Source organism: Pan troglodytes, chromosome 10 (assembly GCF_028858775.2).
Source record: "Pan troglodytes isolate AG18354 chromosome 10, NHGRI_mPanTro3-v2.0_pri, whole genome shotgun sequence".
Classification (NCBI taxonomy): Eukaryota; Metazoa; Chordata; class Mammalia; order Primates; family Hominidae; genus Pan; species Pan troglodytes.
In genome coordinates this window covers 45,863,882-45,883,424 of record NC_072408.2, presented here as the reverse complement: position 1 = coordinate 45,883,424, position 19,543 = coordinate 45,863,882, and the positions used below count along the sequence as shown (strand labels likewise).

The window sequence follows — 19,543 nt, the reverse complement described above, 5'->3', positions numbered from 1 at the left end:
TCACCTAATGAAGCACCTCTCAGAATGTATCCCTGTCATTCTGCAACTCATGACTGTGGTTTCTTTAAACAAGACAACAGGCATAGGACAACTCTACAACTCCAGTTTGGACAAAGAGAGACTGGATGAGAAATGAAGAAACAAACTCCCGGTGGTGGTAAGCCTGGGGTGGGTCCAGAGAGTGGGAAATGGGGATGAACAACAGAGTCAAGACACTTTGAAGGAAGTAATTTTTTCTTTTTTTTTTTTTTTTTGTGACAGGGTCTCACACTCTGTCACCCAGGCTGGAGTGCAGTGGCACGATCTCAGCTCACTGCAACCTCTGCCTCTCAGGCTCAATTTTCCCACATCAGCTTCCCAAGTAGCTGGGACCACAGGTGTGCGCCACCACACCCAGTTAATTTTGTATTTTTTGTAGAGACAGAGTTTGGCCATATCTCAAACTCCTGACCTCAGGTGATCCACCTATCTTGGCCTCCCAAAGTGCTGGGATTAGAGGCATAAGCCACCAAGCCCAGCCCCAGAAATGATTTTCTAAAAGGCATTGAAAATTACCTTGCAAGACAAGAAAACCAGCCTCATGTTCATTTTGAAAAAGCTATTTACTTTTTTTCCAAATATTATCCCAAATAGGTGTTTTACAGATAAGGGTCAATACGAAGTCAAACATTCTACAGAAGAAAATCATTTTTACAGACATTAAGAATAATTTTAACAGAAGAAAAAGCTCATATCTATCTAGATGTGGCTATGTTCCATGGGAAAATTTCAGCATCCAAAGTGCAAGGAAAAAATGACTGTAGCTTTTCTTACCACAAAATATTGACAATCTTCCCTTATAGCCTACTCTTTATTGTTAGTTGGGATGCCAAAGGACGATATATTCACCTTTAGAAGTTGGGCTCCACTGGACAAGTTTGGGGGTATGGGGGCCAAGCATCAGAATGAATTCAATTTTAAAAGAAAAACTGGCTTTGACCCCAAATGAACCCAAAATTCAGCCAGCGGCACATCAGAGATAAATACGAGTTGTACTTTCACATTTACAAGGTTGTGCCACTCAACACTATTAAAGACCTAATCATCCAAATCAAAGCTACGCATACTCCCATCACTAGTTCTGTCCTCAATGCATCCCATTTTTATGAAAGCTCCATATTATAGCTCAGTTCATAATGGGGAATGAGAACTTCCAGTTCTTAGAAGGAGGCATCCTAAATCCTCTGGTCTAATCCTTTCTTTGCCCTGCCCTCCCACTTCCCATCCTGAGACAAGCTAATCTTATCAGATAGGTAGGGTTTCTGTCATTGTCTCACGGAAATCAGTTCTAAATGAAACTAGAGAAAGATCATTCTATGAGCAGCATTTGGCTTTAAGCCAAAGGAACAATAACCCCCAACCCCCTTCCCCAAAAAGAATCACAACCAATTCCATACTAACCCTTCTACCCCTGGAAAGATGTCTCATCTAAAAGCTCCCAACAATGACCAGCACAAAGTGCTGATATTATGTGACTTGAGGAGAAGGAAGGGGATATATATATAGTTTTAATAAAACCCTCATGCACAATTAAACTTGAGTAAAAGCCTGGAGAATGCTAAAAGTAGTAATGAGTACAGGAGGCTGCAGAGCAGAGTACAGATGTGTCCTTTCTTATAGTCAGTCAATGCTGGGAAGTAACAGGCAGATGTGACTTCACTTGAGCAATGGAGAAGCAAAAAAGTTGCCTTGTCGTCCTAGGTTAGTGGCAGACTTGCTTTTGCTCCCAAATCTACAATAAAAAGAGAATAAACTGGAAAAATATTCTATAAAAAATGGTTGAATAAACAACTATAATATTACTTGATATAACCCATTATAAGTAGGAAACCCTAGACAACTATTTTGCAATAGTTGCTTAAGTATTCTTAGTCACCAACAACGAGAGAGGGGAAATAGTAAAGACTTTCAGAACCTTTTTAAAGAAGGAATCCTTATAGCCCCACATTCCCTTTTAAAGTCTAGTTGCTAGCTAAAATCGAATGCAATTTTTCTTTCAATAAGCTTCAATATAATAAGAAGTCTAAGAAAGTAGTTGTTTTTTATTTCCTAGGAAGGCCAATTCTGCATACCTGGGAGTGTTCTTGGTGAGGGTGGAACGGACTCTCTGTGACAGGGAACTAGATGAAGGAGTCTTGAGAAGCTGATGTTCAGGAGTGGTCACAGGTCCCAGTAAACTCACTTCAAAGTTCAGACATATTTTTAAGAGAGGTGGGAAAAAAGAAGGCATCTTTTTAGATGGCTAGTTTTAAGCTGATTACCCTCTGAAGCACTTAAGGGCTAAGGTTAGACATCTAGCAAAGTCCCAGAGATCATTTTTGTCATCATTCTGTAACACACTAGTGTATCTTTTGAACTCAATGAATAGCTGACACGTCCTGATTTAGGCCGTTCTCTAACTCCACACTTCACAAATCTAACATCTAAACATCTGACTTTTAGCTATACTAGAAGAAGCAATATGCTCCCTTAGAAGGAACTTGCAATAATGAAAGAATGGGTCTCCAATGCCAGTGAGACTGGAGTGAAACCAGCCTATTCATATAAAATTGTTGGTTAGCAATATAAATTGGCAAAAGCCTATAAGAAATTTAATAAATCAAGTTGGTAAAACATACCAAGATACATAAAAATGTTCAAGCCATTTAATTCAGTGATTCCCACTCTTAGGAATTTATCATTAAGAGAAATGCTATATTGACTATAGCATTACTTGTAATTATGAAAAACTGAAAAATAATGTTAATACCTACTAGAACATTTAAGTAAATGATTAGATTATACATGAGAAAAAGTTCTCACAACATGCTAAGTGAAATAAGAATGAATTATATTTAAACTATTATTATATATATATATATATATATATATACACATATTTTTTTTTTTTTTTAGACAGAGTCTTACTCTGTCACCAGGCTGGAGTGCAGTGGCGGGATCTCAGCTCACTGCAAATTCTGCCTCCTGGGTTCCAGCAATTCCTTGTGCCTCAGCCGCCCTGGTAGCTGGGATTACAGGCATGTGCCACCACACCCAGCTAATTTTTGTATTTTTAGTAGAGATGGGGTTTCACCATGTTGGCCAGAATGGTCTCAATCCCCTGACCTTGTGATCCGTCCACCTCAGCCTCCCTCCCAAAGTGCTGGGACTACAGGTGTGAGCCACCATGCCCAGCCTATTATATCTATATTTAAAAAACATATATCCATATGGATAAAGAAAGGAGAACATGGAAAAGCAAAAAAAAATTACGATGTAGAATTATACAAATTTTCCTTTAATGTTAGAATTTTCAAACAGCTCTAGCAAAGGCAGGAAGAGGTCATATGACTAAAACTAAAGAGGGAGTCAAGTCCCTGAAGAAGCACATCTTGGGCCTTACCTTTAATATCTGGTGTCTGTGGTGTTGAAAAGGCATTTGAGTTTTCAATGACATGTAGGGGGTCAATGTTCTCTTGCTCCACCATCATGAACTGACTCCAATACTCCAGAGGCAAGGAAAGCAGGCGCTCAACCACCTAAAAGCCAGCAAATCTGTTAGCAAACTTCCAAAGCTCAGGGCTTCTCAACTGTCTTTCATGTTATCACATTACACAAGTTCACATACACACACACACGCACCTGCCTACCTTGGGTTGACGCTTGATGTCCTGTAACATTGTCACTGGGTCTGGATTGGGCACAGCATGGGCCACTATTGTAGGGCCAAAGACTTTAGCCAGATTGGCAACATCCATTTTAGTATGTGGACTCTGAGCCACTCTAAGCAAAAGAATATTAAATTAGAAGTCTTGCTCCTTGCTTAAATGCAGACCAAAATATAAATTCTATAAGAAAACAATTCATCCCTCATACTCCCAAACACTCAACCCACATTATCTTCCCCTTGGAAAAAAATTCCCTAACTCCCAGAACAAGTTTCTGCTGTACTCACCTCTGCAAGTGAATCATGAGGAAAGCTAATGTGTCCCTGTTGGCCTGGGGCAGTTCACCAATAGCTTGGTACATGGCAGCTATGCTGTTGTCTTCATCTGTGATTTCTGTAATTGAAAAGAAAGCACCAAGAGGCCTAGACTTCTTTCCCTTGACAGCGGGCTTCCAAGTTATCGACCACAAAGTCTCATCTATACAGTAAGCTTCTGAAACTCCTGATTAGTTCATGACTACATCAGACTCTAGTTTCATTAACAAGCAGGATACTGGCCAACAGCTCAATATTAGAAGTCAGAACTTTTAAAAAATCGGCCTTTGCAGTTAGGGAAAACAGTTGGCAACTGATGTGCTAGGAAGACAGGCATACAATTGCAGTGACTACAATTACCAAGAAGGTATTCATTCATGAGACATATTTAAGGGCCTACGATGTGCCAGGTACAAGTGCTAAGGATAAAGCAGAAGTAAACAAAGCCCTTACCTTATGGAACCTACATTCTATTGGTGGAGTCAGTCAAAAAGCAAATACCTATCAGGTAGAGTGATACATAAATGAAGAAAACAAGGCAGGCAAGAAGCTAGAAAGAAATGAGAGCTGTTAATCTAGACAAGGTTGTCAGGAAAGGTGTTTCTGGGGACAAGGTATATGAAGAGAAATATGAAAGAAATAAAGGAGCAAACCATACTGTATCTAATGTAAGAGCATTCAGGTTGAGACAACAAATGTGAAGGCCTTAAGGTAGGGAGTAAACTTGGTATATTCTAAGAATTGAAAAAGCTCCAGCCTAACTGGAGAGGAAGGAAAGAAAGGAAGAACACTGTACACAATAACGTAATGAGAAAGGAAGAGGATAGGCAAGGGTGACACGCATACAGTTACTCATCCATCAAACTACTTGAGCACCTACTATGTTTCAGGCACTGTACTAGGCAGGAGCTAATAAAAAGAGTAAGGTGGCCAGGTGTGGTGGCTCATGCCTGTAATCCCAGCACTTTGGGAGGACAAGGTGGGTAGATCACCTGAGGTCAGGAGTTTGAGACCAGCCTGGCTAACATGGTGTAACACCATTTCTACTAAAAATACAAAAAATTAGCTGGGTGTGGTGGTGGCGCACGCCTGTAATCTCAGCTACTCAGGAGGCTGAGGCAGGAGAATCGCTTGAACCCAGGAGGCGGAGGTTGCAGTGAGCCGATAGCGCCACTGCACTCCAGCCTGGGCAACAGAGAAAGACTCCGTCTTAAAAAAAAAAAAAAAGAGGCTGGGCACGGTGGCTCACGCCTGTAATCGCAACACTTTGGGAGGCCGAGGCGGGCAAATCACAGGGCAGGAGATCGAGACCATCCTGGCTAACATGGTGAAACCCCATCTCTACTAAAGATACAAAACATTAGCCGGGCATGGTGGCACACGCCTGTAATCCTAGCTACTCAGGAGGCTGAGGCAGGAGAATCGCTTCAACCTGGGAGACGGAGGTTGCAGTGAGCTGAGATTGCGCCACTGACTTCAGCCTGGGCGACAGAGTGAGACTCTGTCTAAAAAATAAAAAATAAATAAAAAAATAGAGTAAGAAAAACTACTGCCGTGGAGGAATTCATATTCAAGTATTACATCTGCCCTTACCTGCTGCTTCCATAAAGGCTTTGTTAAGGCGAAAGGTCAGAAGAGGTTCTTTGAGGTTTCGAAGAAAGTCTTTTAGAAGGCTACAGATAGCATGGATATCATCCACTTTGCTGAGGAGGGGTACAGTTTTCACTCTGAGGAATTTCTCTTTCAGCTCTTTTACTGTGCGGTCACAGCCAGAGATCCTATACAGGCCTGTCTATTATCAAGATGACATTTTTATTTAAAAACCTCCGAATTAACACAAATAACAAATTCACTGTCTCCTACAGTTGACTCTTACCTCAGTCAGACCTCTTTGCTCAATCTCATTTACACAATGCACAACAATGGAGGGGATCATTGGAGAAGTCTGGGACACAAAGTCTGCCAGCATTCCCTGGAAAAAAAAGAGCTTTAAATTATTATTTACGCCATGTAGACCAACAGATGAAGACCACATGCGAAGAACCACCTCCAATCTTATTCTCAAACTGGGACATCATGTCTACTTTTACATTCCTATTCCCAAAGCATATATTAAAACAGAGACTCTCAATTATTTCCTACCTCCACACCAGGACTGATTTATTATCATATATACCACACTTTTTCTTTTTCATATATACACCACACTGTTATGTGAACAAGGAATAAGACCACCAGCTATAACTACCTCCTTCTCATCCACTCAAGGACAGCAGAAAACAAGCAATAATGAGGTTACAGGTATAGCCTTTAATATAAAATAATTTATTACTCTAAACAGATTTTTTTTTCTAACAGAAGAAAGCTGGAATAAGAGAAAAAAATTGTGTATACTTTCATTATTCTCAGTAAAAAAAATTATTTAACACATCTTATCACAGTTGATTATGACACAAACCTACCTGTAGGGGAGAACTCCATGGTTCTATATTAGAGTACAGAACATGTGTAAAAAAAATGTACAGGCGGCCAGGCGCGGTAGCTCACGCCTGTAATCCCAGCACTGTAGGAGGCCGAGGTGGGCGGATCACCTGAGATCAGGAGTTCGAGACCTGCCTGACTAACATGGAGAAACCCTGTCTCTACTAAAAATACAAAATTAGCCAGGCAGGGTGGCGCATGCCTGTAATCCCAGCTATGAGGGAGGCTGAGGCAGGAGAATCGCTTGAACCCAGGAGGTGGAGGTTGTGGTGAGTCAAGATTGCGCCACTGCACTCCAGCCTGGGCAACAAGAACAAAACTCCCTCTCAAAAACAAAACAAAACAAAACGTACAGGCATGGATAAGAACTTGTAAGATCAGGGGAAAATAATATTTGATTTGCTGAAGAGTAGGTAGGAAGATAGTCATTTTGATTCTTGCTAATGTTACTTACATAATAATTTTTTTTTTTTTTGAGATAGGGTCTTGCTGTATTCCCCAGGCTGGAGTGCAGTGGTGTGATCACAGCTCACTGCAGTTTCAACCTCCCCACCTCAAGCAATAGTCCAACCTAGCCTCCTGAGGAGCTACAAACACAGGCGCACACCACTAACCTGGCTAACTTATTTATTTATTCTTTGTAGAGATGGAGTCTTGCTTTGTTGTCCAGGCTGGTCTCAAACTCTTGGGCTCAAGTGATTTTCCTGCCTCAGCGTCCCAAAGTGCTGGGATTACAGGCATGAGCTACCACGCTCAGCAATAAATAATTTCTTAATGGATTTAATCAGTTTGGATTAAACTGGTTAAATATTTGGAAATAAGCAACTTCATTTTGATAACCTATTATGAAGTATGTCTAACATAAGAGCAAGAATAAAAGATAATTTTATCACAGATAAAATTATATGATAGCTGAGATTTGCTTCCAAGTAATTCATTGGATAGAGTCAGGAGGAGGCAACGACAGTATTGATAAATCAAGAACAGACATAAAGGCTGGGTGCCATGGCTCACACCTAGAATCCCAACACTTTAGGAGGCTGAGGCAGGCGGATCACTTGAGGTCAGGAGTTCAAGACCAGCCTGGCCAACATGGCAAAACCCCGTCTCTACTAAAAATACAAAAAAATTAGTTGAGCATGGTGGCACATGGCTGTAGTCCCAGCAACTTGGGAGGCTGAGGCATGAGAATCACTTGAGCCCAGGAGACAGAGGCTGCAGTGAGCCAAAGTTGCAACACTGCAATCCAGCCTGGACAACAGGGAAACTCTGTCTCAAAAAAAAAAGAGACATTAAAAAAAGAATGGACATGGCCAGGCGCGGTGGCTCACGCCTGTAGTCTCAGCACTTTGAGAGGCTGAGGTGGGCGGATCACTTGAGGTCAGGAGCTTGAGACCACCCTGGCCAACATGATGAAACCCCATCTCTACTAAAAAATACAACCAAAAAAAATTAGCCGGGCATGGTGGTGGTACATGCCTGTAATTCCAGGTACTTGGGAGGCTGAGGCAAGAAAATCGCTTGAGCCCAGGGGGGTGGAGGTTGCAGTGAGCTGACATCCTGCCAGTGCACTCCAGCCTAGGCAATAGAGCTAAAAAAAAAAAAAAAAAAAAAAAAAAAAAGGACACAAGTTAGTGATCATGGAAGTTAAGTGATAAGAACCAGGGGTTAGTTATACTAATTTCTCTAGTTTTATATATGTCTGAAGTTTTCCAAAATGGGATGAAGGGGAGGAAGGAAGGAAGAAGAGAAAAGGAGAAGCAGGGAAGAGCAAGAAGGAAAAAGGGGCAGGGAAAGAAGTTTGGTTTAGAAAGGTATTAGACAGACAAACCCAAACAGGACTCTTCTACAAGTAAATATCTTACAATTCTAGTCATTATTTGTGGAAAGAAATATATTTGAGATGATTAATTTTAGAACAAAAACTGACACTAAGCCTTTGAAAGGCGAATAAAGAGGCCATAAAACAATGACGGCTTGCATAAGTCATACCTCTCCAATCTTGACAGGTGTTCCTATCAGGGTAGGAATGCAGGGAAGGGGACAGCGGTCCCGACATTCTGGATGAGAGACCACACGACAGTCTCGACACTTCAGAGATAATTTGCCAAATTTTATCCGCTTTCCACATGGAACACAGGATTCAGGTTTAATAACCTGGGATAAAACAGGGCAGAAGGAACAGAGTGATATGAATTAGAAAATTATCATCATAATCACCTTTTTTTTTTTTTTGAGACCGAATCTCACTCTGTCGCCTGGGCTGGAGTGCAGTGGTGTGATTTCAGCTCACTGCAACCTCTGCCTCCCAGGTTCAAGCGATTCTCCTGTCTCAGCCTCCCGAGTAACTGGGATTACAGGTGCCCACCACTACGCCCAGCTAATTTTTCGTATTTTTAGTAGAGACAGGGTTTCACCATGTTGGCCAGGCTGGTCTCGAACTCCTGACCTTGTGATTCACCCACCTCCACCTCCCAAAGTGCTGGGATTACAGGCGTGAGCCACTAGGCCTGGCCTTTTTTTGTCTTTTTTTGAGACAGAGTTTCGCTCTTGTTGCCCAGGCTGGAGTGCAATGGCGTGGTAGAGGTTGGCTCACTGCAACCTCCACCTCCCGGGTTCAAGCGATTCTCCTGCCTCAGCCTCCCAAGTAGCTGGAATTACAGGCATGCGCCACCACGCCCGGCTAATTTTTATATTGTTAGTAGAGACAGGGTTTCTCCATGTTGGTCAGGCTGGTCTCGAACTCCCGACCTCAGGTGATCCGCCTGCCTCAGTCTCCCTAAGTGCTGGGATTACAGGCGTGAGCCACTGTGCCCAGCCATAATCAACTAACATTTATTGAGCACTTAGTATGTGCCAAAAAATTTTCTAAGCCCTTTAGACATATTTACATATGTAATTCTCACAGTAATCCCATAAAATAGGTTTTATTTTCTTCATTTTAAGATGAGGAAACAGAAGCAAAGAGAGTTTAACTTGTTTAAGGTCATCCCACTGGAAGGCAGCAGTGTGCGATAGTGGAAAGAACTTGTTTACAAAGAGCAGAAAACTTGGATGTTGGCAGGGCATGGTGGCTCACGCCTGTAATCCCAGCACTTTGGGGAGGCTGAGGCGGGAGGATCACCTGAGGTCAGTAGTTTGAGACCAGCCTGGCCAACATGGTGAAACCCCATCTCTACTAAAAGTACAAAAAATTGGCCGGGCATGGTGGTGGGCACCTGTAATCCCAGCTACTCGGGAGGCTGAGGCAGGAGGATTGCTTGAACCCGGGAGGCAGAGGTTGCAGTGAGCCGAAATCGCACCACTGCACTCCAGCCTGGGCAACAGAGTGAGACTCTGTCTCAAGAAAAAAAAAGAAAAAAAGAAAACCTGGATGTGAAATCTGTCACTTACTATCATGTGGCTCAAAAATGTCAATTAACTCCTCTGAGCCTCAGTTAATTTGCTTGGATTTTTATAAGGAAATAAAATGGTACAAAAGCAAAACATTTTGAAAATCTTAGGTGATATATTCAAGAAAAAATGTAAACATGTGTCACTAAAAACTACTAACAATGGGCCAGGCACGGTAGCTCATGCCTGTAATCCCAGGACTTTGGGAGCTGAGGCAGGGGGAGCACTTGAGCCCAGGAGTTCAGGACCAGCCTGGGCAACATAGCAAGACCAAGTCTCTACAAAAAATTTAAAAATTAGCCGGGCGTGGTGGCACACATCTGTATCCCTACTACTCAGGAGGCTGAGGCAGGAGGATTGCTTGAGACTGGGAGGTTAAGGCTACAGTGAGCTATGATTACACCCCTGCACTCCAGCCTGGGTGACAGAGTAAGACTCTGTCTCAAATAAAAAAAAAAAAGTACTAACAATTGCTTCAGAAAAGTTGGTCTCTTTAATTTAGTATTACTCACAGAATGGAAAGAAACTTACCTCTGTAACCAATAGTTACTTCTGGAGAGTAAAATTGGAATGAGGAAGGAAATTTGACATTTAACTTTATAACACTAAAGTATTTAACTTTATTCCTGGTATTTATTACTTTCACAATTAAAAAATTAAAACACAAACAGCAATCACAGATTTACCGTCTTAGAAACAAAGTCATGCAGGCGCATCCCTCCATTACTCTGTGGCGTGCCCACACTGTCTGTCTCAGTTCTTGGCTCCAGCTGCCTGCTGTTCAGGGTGGAGTCACTGTTCCAAGGTTGTAAAGTACCTAGAAAACAAGCAACTTTTAAGCTTTGTGTCTTAAGTATTTTGCTCCTTCTAAATTTTAGCTCCAATTTTAACTGGGAGATAAACAGTAATCTGTTATCATAGCCAAAAGTGAGAGCTAATGGCTATGTAAAAAAATAGTTTCAAGAAAAACTAAAGTTATGCCAGTGGGCTAGCAATTCAAAGGTAAAGCATGACACAAGCAGTTCTCTGGTCCTCGGTATGCAGCAGTAAGAAACTACCCAATACATCCAATCCCCGCCTCCGGAGGGTTCTAAGAAACCAACTCTCCAAAATTTTGCTAGTTGTTTTACACAGGCCAGTTTAGTCACAAATTCAATGGACCTGTTTTCCTTCGGCTCCTGGTCCAATACGGCACAGTCTCAATAGTGGACACAGCTTCGATGGGCCCGCCATCATTGGGAACAGTCACTGTAGTTTTTGCAACTATGGATTCATTCCCCTGCAACAAAAGTAGTAATGAGGAAAGACAAACAAAGAATCTAACTTACCCTCCACTATAGGGTATTTTGGAGCAGGTAAAAAATTCCTTAGTCTTAGTCAAGACTTAAGACCCCAGTCTGATACTTTTTTTTTTTTTTGAGACAGAGTTTTTCACTCTACCGCCCAGGCTGGAGAACAGTGGCGTGATCTCGGCTCACTGCAACCTCCGCCTCCCAGCTTCAAGGGATTCTCCTGCCTCAGCCTCCTGAGTAGCTGGGATTACAAGCATGCGCCACCACACCTGACTGATTTTTTTTTTTTTTTGAGACGGAGTCTCGCTGTGTCGCCCAGGCTGGAGTACAGTGGCCCAATATCGGCTGACTGCAAGCTCCACCTCCTGGGTTCACGCCATTCTCCTGCCTCAGCCTCCCGAGTAGCTGGGACTACAGGCGTCTGCCACCATGCCCAGCTAATTTTTTGTATTTTTAGTAGAGATGGGGTTTCACTGTGTTAGCCAGGATGGTCTCAATCTCCTGACCTCGTGATCCACCCGCCTCAGCCTCCCAAGTGCTAGGATTACAGGTGTGAGCCACCGCGCCTGGCCGACTGATTTTTGTATTTTTAGTAGAGACGGGATTTCGACATGTTGACCAGGCTGGTCTCGAACTCCTGACCTCAGGTGATCATCCACCTGCCTAGGCCTCCCAAAGTGCAGGGATTACAGGCGTGAGCCACCGCGCCTGACCTGAAACATTCTTATGTTGAAATCTGATGTTTGGCTGGGTGCAGTGGCTCATGCCTGCAATCCCAGTATTTTGGGAGGCCAAGGTGGGAAGATCACTTGAGCCCCGCAGTTCGAGTCATCCTGGGCAGCAAGGAGAGACTCCCCCTCTACTTTAAAAAGTAAAAATAAAGAAATCTCATACTTAAGAAGATAAACATAGGTCATGGGGGTATATATTCAAGCAACTAAGACTCACTCTGACAGTTGTTTACTTCATCAGAGTAATTCCATTCATATGGATAAGGATCCTACTGCATAGAAAAACTTTAATCAAAGGCCAGGTACAGAGGCTCATGCCTGTAATCCCAGCACTTTGGGAGGCTGAGGCAGGTAGATCACCTGGTCAGGAGTTCGAGACCAGCCTGACCAATATGATGAAACCCTATCTCTACTAAAAATACAAAAATTAGCCAGACGTGGTGGCATGCGCCTGTAATCCCCGCTACTTGGGAGGCTGAGACAAGAGAATCACTTGAACCTGGAAGGTGGAGGTTACAGTGAGCCAAGATGGTGCCATTGCACTCCAGCCTGGGCTACAAGAACAAAACTCTGTCTCAAAAAACAAACAAAAACTTTAACCAAACATCATGTCTCTCAAAACAATGCTGCAATGCTGACTCAGAGAAGTTTTAATGCTTGGGGCCAGTAATCTCTGTTACCTTGGCCTGACTATTCTTACCTGGTCTACTGCGGAGCCAATGGAACGAGTTTTCTTTACAGGTCCAGGGGGACCATCAACAAACTGTCGGCTAGTAGAGCGCTAGAAAGGAGACAAAGACCCGTAACTTTAATGCCAAGCAGATCTGAAGCACAGAAGATAAAATTATTCCATCAGACAACTTGGATACAGGTCCTGGGGATTAGGGCTACAGTAAATAACAAACAATGTGTTCTCTCTCTCTCTCTCTTTGCCTATTTCCACATGAAGAATAAGCTGTTTCAAAAGAATATGTTGTACAAAAATGCTCTAAGTGCCCTAGAAAAAATGAGCAAGCTGTGGAGAAATTTAGATGACACCACCAGAAAAAGTACAGCTGTAATCCTAACTAAGGACATGAAGTCTTGGAAACACATTAAGTACCCTAAACAAGCATACACAGATAGATCTCTATATATCCCATTATATGAAGCTTATATTACAGCACAAAAGTTCTGTGTAAAAATTCATATGACAATTCAAAACAAACTTAAGTTTATCCTTTTCCACTGTATGAATGAATTGAAATGCAGCCTAAACAGTGAAATGGACAGGATTCTGTCCTAAGTTACTACTTCAAAGAGTACCAGTACTGGTTGGGAGCAGTGGCTCACGCCTGTAATCCCAGCACTTTGGGAGGCCAAGGCAGGTGGATCACCTGAGGTCAGGAATTCAAGACCAGCCTGGCCAACATGGTGAAACCCCGTTTCTACTAAAAATACAAAAATTAGCCAGGCATGGTGGCAGGCACCTGTATCCCAGCTGCTTGGGAGGCTGACGCAGGAGAATTGCTTGAACCCGGGAGGCGGACGTTGCGTTCAGCCGAGATCGCGCCATTGCACTCCAGCCTGGGAAATGAGCAAAACTCCGTCTCAAAAAAAAAGAAAAAAAAAAAAAAAAGAATATCAATACTGTCCCCACAGCATGAATTCATTTGTAGTATGTGCTTAACAATGGCTAGAGCAACATGTCAGGAATGCAGTATCATGGCAAAATTTCCAAAAATAACTCCATTATTACTTTAAAAAAAAGACTAAACAAACCATACATACCCTCTTTTCTCTCTTCTTCAGTTTGAAAGTCTTCACCAAAGAAGAGTCCCAATCCTGTTGACAATTACACTGTATTAATTTCTTTTTTTGGTTAGGCCATCCCTAAACCCTGTGCAAATAAATTTACAGAGAACTTTAAAGGCTTCTTCAGTCAGGCTACCTAACGTACAATTCGGGGAGGGTTAGAGAAGGAAAGGTCTCAAGTGTTGTAGGTATAGAGCTATAGTAAGTTAATGTGCTTTCTTTGAAAAATTGAAGCTATTATAATAAAATCAGGAATCAATACCACAGAGGCAAGAAAAGGTTAAAGAATCAAATTCTGCCGTATTTCCAGTGGCTGATCCTTTATTTCTGATTATTTTTGTAATTAGTTTTAGAACTTACAGAATGTTAGGCACTATACTGATCGTATTAGATGTGATTCTTGCCCCCAAGGGATTGCCACTGTCTAATCAAATGCTCTGCATAATATTGCCACTTCACAAGTTCCACAGTTGCCAGGCGATGGCTCACGCCTGTAATCCCAGCACTTTGAGAGGCCAAGGTGGGCGGATCATGAGGTCAGGAGATCGAGACCATCCTGGCTAACACGGTGAAACCCCGTCTCTACTAAAAAAATACAAAAAAATTAGCCAGGCATGGTGGCGGGCGCCTGCAGTCCCAGCTACTCGGGAGGCTGAGGCAGGAGAATGGCATAAACCCGGGAGGCGGAGCTTGCAGTGAGCTGAGATTGCGCCACTGCACTCCAGCCTGGGTGACAGAGTGAGACTCTGTCTCAAAAAAAAAAAAAAAAAAAAAAAAAAAGTTCTACAGTTTAGGAACTTAGGCCCTAAAACGTGTCCACCACTGAAGAACTATTTGTCTTTTATTGTGGTCTCATTTCAATTCACCTATTTTAACTATTTGCATTCATTTTAGTAGTTACCTGTGATTTCCTTACTCCTGATCATCCCTGAAAACAGTATCTAGAAACAGTGGTATACAGCAAATAATAGCTTAGCTAAATAAATTTAACTTCCCCAAGTCATGGTCCAGTAATTTAGTTACTGGTTGTTTGATTCAGCTTCAGTTACAAGAAATATCGTATCATAGGTCTAGCTCAAAAATCAACTGATAATATGATCTAGTTTTATTATATATTCCAGACCTCCACTATATCATTCCCTATTTGAGAAAGGTGATGCCTAATATTTTTATCTATAAAATGGCCGTATTTTCCCTGGTCAAACACTGAATCTGAACAGAAAACTCCTAGCCATGTAACAAGTAGTTGTCACCTGTTTTGCTAAACCAGAAAACCAGTCACCAAAAACTTCCTGATTTGTTTTGTTTGCTAGTTTTCAGCTAGCAACAGAAATCAATGAACTATATCAAAGACTGTATCAGGAGATGACCTTTTATGCAGAAGCATCACTGTAAGTTAAAAGAAGTGTGCCGCCCCATAAAAGCAGGGCAACAAATAGTTTAACATGTTAACCATTGTTGATGAAAGCATTACATAGTGCCTAGAAACTCTAATCACACTTTTCTGGCTGAAATCCCAGGACCTTGGTTTCCTTCTAATTGTGAAGTATGACTATGCTTTCCCCAAGAACCAAACTAATTCAGAAATAAGGCACAAGTCTATTTAAGAGCAGCAAATAAACCCTGACGACATACAGTCTTGCTAATATTTTTATTATTAGCTGGGGCTTTAATAAGTCAAAATATAATCAGTTAGTACATGTGGCACACAGAGATCTATTAAATGAACTCAACTTATGCCAAATTCTGAATTCTATATTCTCACTTCAGAAACTAATATATAAGCCAGTCTCTTATAGCTCATGTGGATTTATATTTTAAATTGCTACCTCAGAATCTATAAGACATCAACTAATAAAATAGTAATGTAGGATGTTCAGAAAAGACAGGAGAGATATTCCTGGGGAAGCAGAGGTAAGAAAAGTAGGTAATTCTCAGAGATCAAATGTTTATTACCAGTGATTCATCAGTCTTGTCAAAGCTGATATCTGATAAAATGGAACCAGATTCATCAATGGTTGATAGTCTAGATCAGTGAAACAATACAACGTTAGACATGGTAGACTGTGGAATGTAAAATTCACCAACATTCAGAACAAGTCCTACTGGTCAGGTAACATCAGTTAATTTCATAGCAAAATCTTCACTATAGAGACAATTACAATCTCAAACCCTGTGGTAGGCTACTTTGTATGGTTTCCACGGAGGAGTGTGTGTGCATGAGTACAGGTGCAACACAGTTGCTTTTTCAGCAAAGACCTTATAAGGGCAGTTGAAAGTTAGTCAGGGTTATGGGTGCTATTCTCTACCGAGTTTGTATTACAGGCTACTCCAAATTCACAAAATCAAGGGAATGAAGTTTAATTTGATCCCAACTGTGCTGGTTTCTACAAACAAGAGTATTACCCAACAGGCTTAAGAAATTAAGCCTGTACATCTTCTTAGTTATAAAGATTCCCCATAAAACAACCAGGCAACAAAATAAATAGCTGACCTTTCCCTACATATTGTACTGGGGATGTTAAATTCAAAGCCTGGTTGAGACTATTTTAAACAGTGGTGCAGTGGAACCAAAATTATTGTCTGGTCTTGGCTCACAGAGGCCTTTCTAAACCAGAAGAGCTGTAAGAGCTCTCTGGAGAGTAAACACTGAAAGTATTGCTGAACTGCCACTTTCATCTTTGGGTTTCTTAGCAATGCACAGGATTAGTTATTGATGTGCAATTTAGCACCAACATCAAAATTTTATCCATGGTGAAACAACATCCTTAGGAAAGATTTAAAAATAAAATAAAATAAAATATACAGGGACATCCCTGTGCCTTTATTCCCCACCTACTCTCCCCGCAAAATCTTTTTCTGCTTTTTTCAGCACACATTCTAGAAGAAGTCTATTTAAGAATTCAGATAACAAGAATATCTGACAGCTGTGTTGCTTGTGATCGGATAACAACAGATGCAGTTCCTCCACCTTTTGTTCCCAGCATTGCTGCTGGATGGTTGGCCTCTGTTGAGAAAAGCCAGAGCTGATTTTTGCTCCTCGCTTAGTTGAATGCTGCCAGATGTGTCACACATGAGCATCTCTCGAATCAGCTGAATCTGTCGTTCCTACAGACCAAAGCAGAGTAAAACATCATAACTAGCCAGGGGAGAAAGCTTCACCTCAAGTTTATGGGACAGGCAGACCAGAAGACATTAAAATGCAGCATTATGCAAATGGGCCTTCAGGAAGGCTGCTACACCAATAGCATATTAATTCACATCAAACCCAGATTGTGTCTCTGATTTCTGACTGGTAAAATGAACTACATCTAGAACAGCGAAGTTTCTGCTACAAGACTTTTGGATTAACCTGCTAATCCAAGAGGAGAATAATGCAAAATGAGAGTCCCAAAATAGATTTCACATAGCAAAAACACTTTAGTGTCATTTTATCAGGACGAATATTGGCTTCTACAGATCAAAGCAGCCACCCACCTCTCTAAGTAGTGGAGCAAAATGCATTAAAATGGATACAAAGCTATAATGCACTGGAACCAGACAATTTGAGTTTACTGAGGCATCTAACACTGTATACCAAGATGGATTAGTCCCTCCCAGTAAAGGCTTTCCTTTGCACTATGACCCATCCTGGCACATCAAAATGATAGTGTTCTGTGTCAGTCACATTGCTCAACTGGTTGAATACATCTAGCCTTTTACCCTGAATTAGAGAGGGGTGATGAAAAGAAGAGTCACAGTTGTCTTGCCTGTATGTATGACAAAGTACCAGCTACTCATGTAAGGATGGATATTCCGGGTAGCACTTAAAATAAACAATGAAGGATGGCCAATAACTTGTGACAGATCAAGTACGTTAGGATCTCCCTCCCTCCCTTTTCCTCTAATTCTTTAAGTTCTCATTTGAAATCTGTTAAGTAAGTTTCAAGTCTAAGTGACAAAAACATTTAAATTTCAAATTATGAAGAACAAGATTCCTAGTCTGCAATTTCAGCTCTAATCATGGGCAAGCTGTTAAAGAACAAGTCACTTTCAGTTCTTTAATGTGGAAGAAGAAACTAGGTATATTTGGCAAGTGGAAACTGTCAGACAATGCCTTCCCCCTCCTGCATCATCACTGTTCTAGCATGGAAAACAATACACACCAGCTTTTCGCAGTCAGCCTCAGCTCTCTGTCTCCGTTTGATCTCTACATCCACCTGATTACGTGCATGCTTCAGCTTAACATCCAGAGCACTTCGCTCAGTCTCTGCTTTCATCAAAAGATCTTTGTATTTCCCCAGCTCATGGTCAGTCCTCTGCCACTTTTTACGGAAATCCTCAAAGTCCTTCGCCAACTGGATAAATTCTGAGGAAAGGGGGAATCTTTAATAATTCAAGCACCAGAGTATAACTGCTCTAATAAATGAGTCCTACGGTTAGCTTTATTTGAAATTCATAATTAAGGAACCAGCTGAACTATGGGCAAATCCAGCTGAAAATAACTAGGAGCAGATCCTGGATATGTTTGTCACTCTGATGAGAACTTTGTGGGTAGCAATTCCTATTTCAATAGGCCACTTACTTTTGGCTTAGCCAGTGGCATCTGCTATGGAATATGTAACTCATTAGTCACCTGGCTCCAGATGTAACACTAACACTGAAAGCTCCTGAACAGAAGGCAATCAAAGGGGGATACCTTTGGGGCAGCTGTCATGCACCAGGACAGTTACAGCTATAAAACAAAAACAGTTTCCTTTACAGTCACGCATTGCTGCACCAGAGAGATGTTAAACAGCAAATTCAAATGTAACTGCTGTAATATGCTCCAGTAGATGTAGATTAATATTACAGATGTCTAGACCTACAATTCCATTTGGCTATATAATTATATAAATATTGATTTGAAAGTAAAAAGCCAATTTGCTTTTGCTGTTTAACACTGCCCTGAAGGGTATGTAAACATTCCAGTTGAAAAAAAAAAAACAGGAAGAGAAGATCAAACTAGCTTTTGGAACATCCCTGATAGCAGAATGTGAAGTCTCTTCAAATGTGTGCAAAGAGAACATCACTTCCAAGGCAGCATCTCAAAGGAAGAAGATAACCCTGTTGGCATTCATTCTTATCTCCTGCTATTGGCAAAGCTGTTCTGCAATGTATTTGCAAAAGTGCCTTACAATTTTCTAGTTAACCTCCGTCTATCTCTAAGGATCACTCTCCACCAACATCAAGGAAGAAGGTCTCAAGGTGTACATCTGCTGCTGGTCAAACTAACCCAGTTTACAACTGAAACTAGGCCAAATTCACACACAGCTAGCAGATTCTTAGGTAGTAAGGGCACTTTTCCCCTATGAATTTAACCTAAAAGCATAGAAACAACACATAGTCCTTTTTAAACAATTTTAATCATTTGACCAAATATCAAACTTACAAACCAGGATACCAATTTGTTCCAGAAAAACCAAGTCATAAGGAAACTTTAGTTTTTACAAACCACAAATTTCAGCAAAATAGGTTATTATGACCTAGTTATCTTAAACAATGCGAACATCAACAATTAAAAAAATATTACAATTCAAATAGTTTTAAGAAATAATATGCTGGGTTAGTCTGGAACATACTACTTTTTTGTGGGTTTTTTTTTTAGCTTAAAGAAAAAAACATATATGTTTGCAAACTAAATACCGTACGCATACACACTCAAAATATTTACCGAACTGAAAAACAATTTTGAGAATAAAAAGATTTTCATCTGACCTAATTTTGCTGGTTTGTTTGTTCTTTAGGATACTCCTTTTATTAAATTACTGCTTCAGCTTAGTTTAAGTCAGACCCAAAGCAGAACATTTACATACCTGATTAATATATTACTT

General features: G+C 41.2%; 1 protein-coding gene across 18 annotated transcripts in view; it reads right to left on the bottom strand.

Annotated features, from left to right (window-relative positions):
- Positions 1-583: 583 nt before the first annotated feature.
- Positions 584-19,543, bottom strand: part of RACGAP1 (Rac GTPase activating protein 1) — a 36,386-nt gene continuing 17,426 nt past the window's right edge. For 10 of the 18 annotated variants that reach the window (XM_009425437.3, XM_054664257.2, XM_016923436.3 and 7 more), the window contains 15 exons: positions 17,837-18,039; positions 16,663-16,799; positions 15,648-15,717; positions 13,668-13,721; positions 12,598-12,678; positions 11,036-11,153; positions 10,561-10,691; positions 8,474-8,638; positions 5,877-5,972; positions 5,594-5,792; positions 3,974-4,079; positions 3,669-3,801; positions 3,422-3,557; positions 2,112-2,220; positions 584-1,771 (listed from right to left, as the gene is read on the bottom strand). In XM_009425437.3, coding sequence (XP_009423712.1) covers positions 1,696-1,771; positions 2,112-2,220; positions 3,422-3,557; positions 3,669-3,801; positions 3,974-4,079; positions 5,594-5,792; positions 5,877-5,972; positions 8,474-8,638; positions 10,561-10,691; positions 11,036-11,153; positions 12,598-12,678; positions 13,668-13,721; positions 15,648-15,717; positions 16,663-16,799; positions 17,837-18,039 — 1,814 coding nt within the window. In that variant the 3' untranslated portion in view covers positions 584-1,695. The remainder of the gene's footprint in view (positions 1,772-2,111; positions 2,221-3,421; positions 3,558-3,668; positions 3,802-3,973; positions 4,080-5,593; positions 5,793-5,876; positions 5,973-8,473; positions 8,639-10,560; positions 10,692-11,035; positions 11,154-12,597; positions 12,679-13,667; positions 13,722-15,647; positions 15,718-16,662; positions 16,800-17,836; positions 18,040-19,543) is intronic. The other 8 variants (XM_009425443.4, XM_063786690.1, XM_016923437.3 and 5 more) reach the window with 1 other exon arrangement.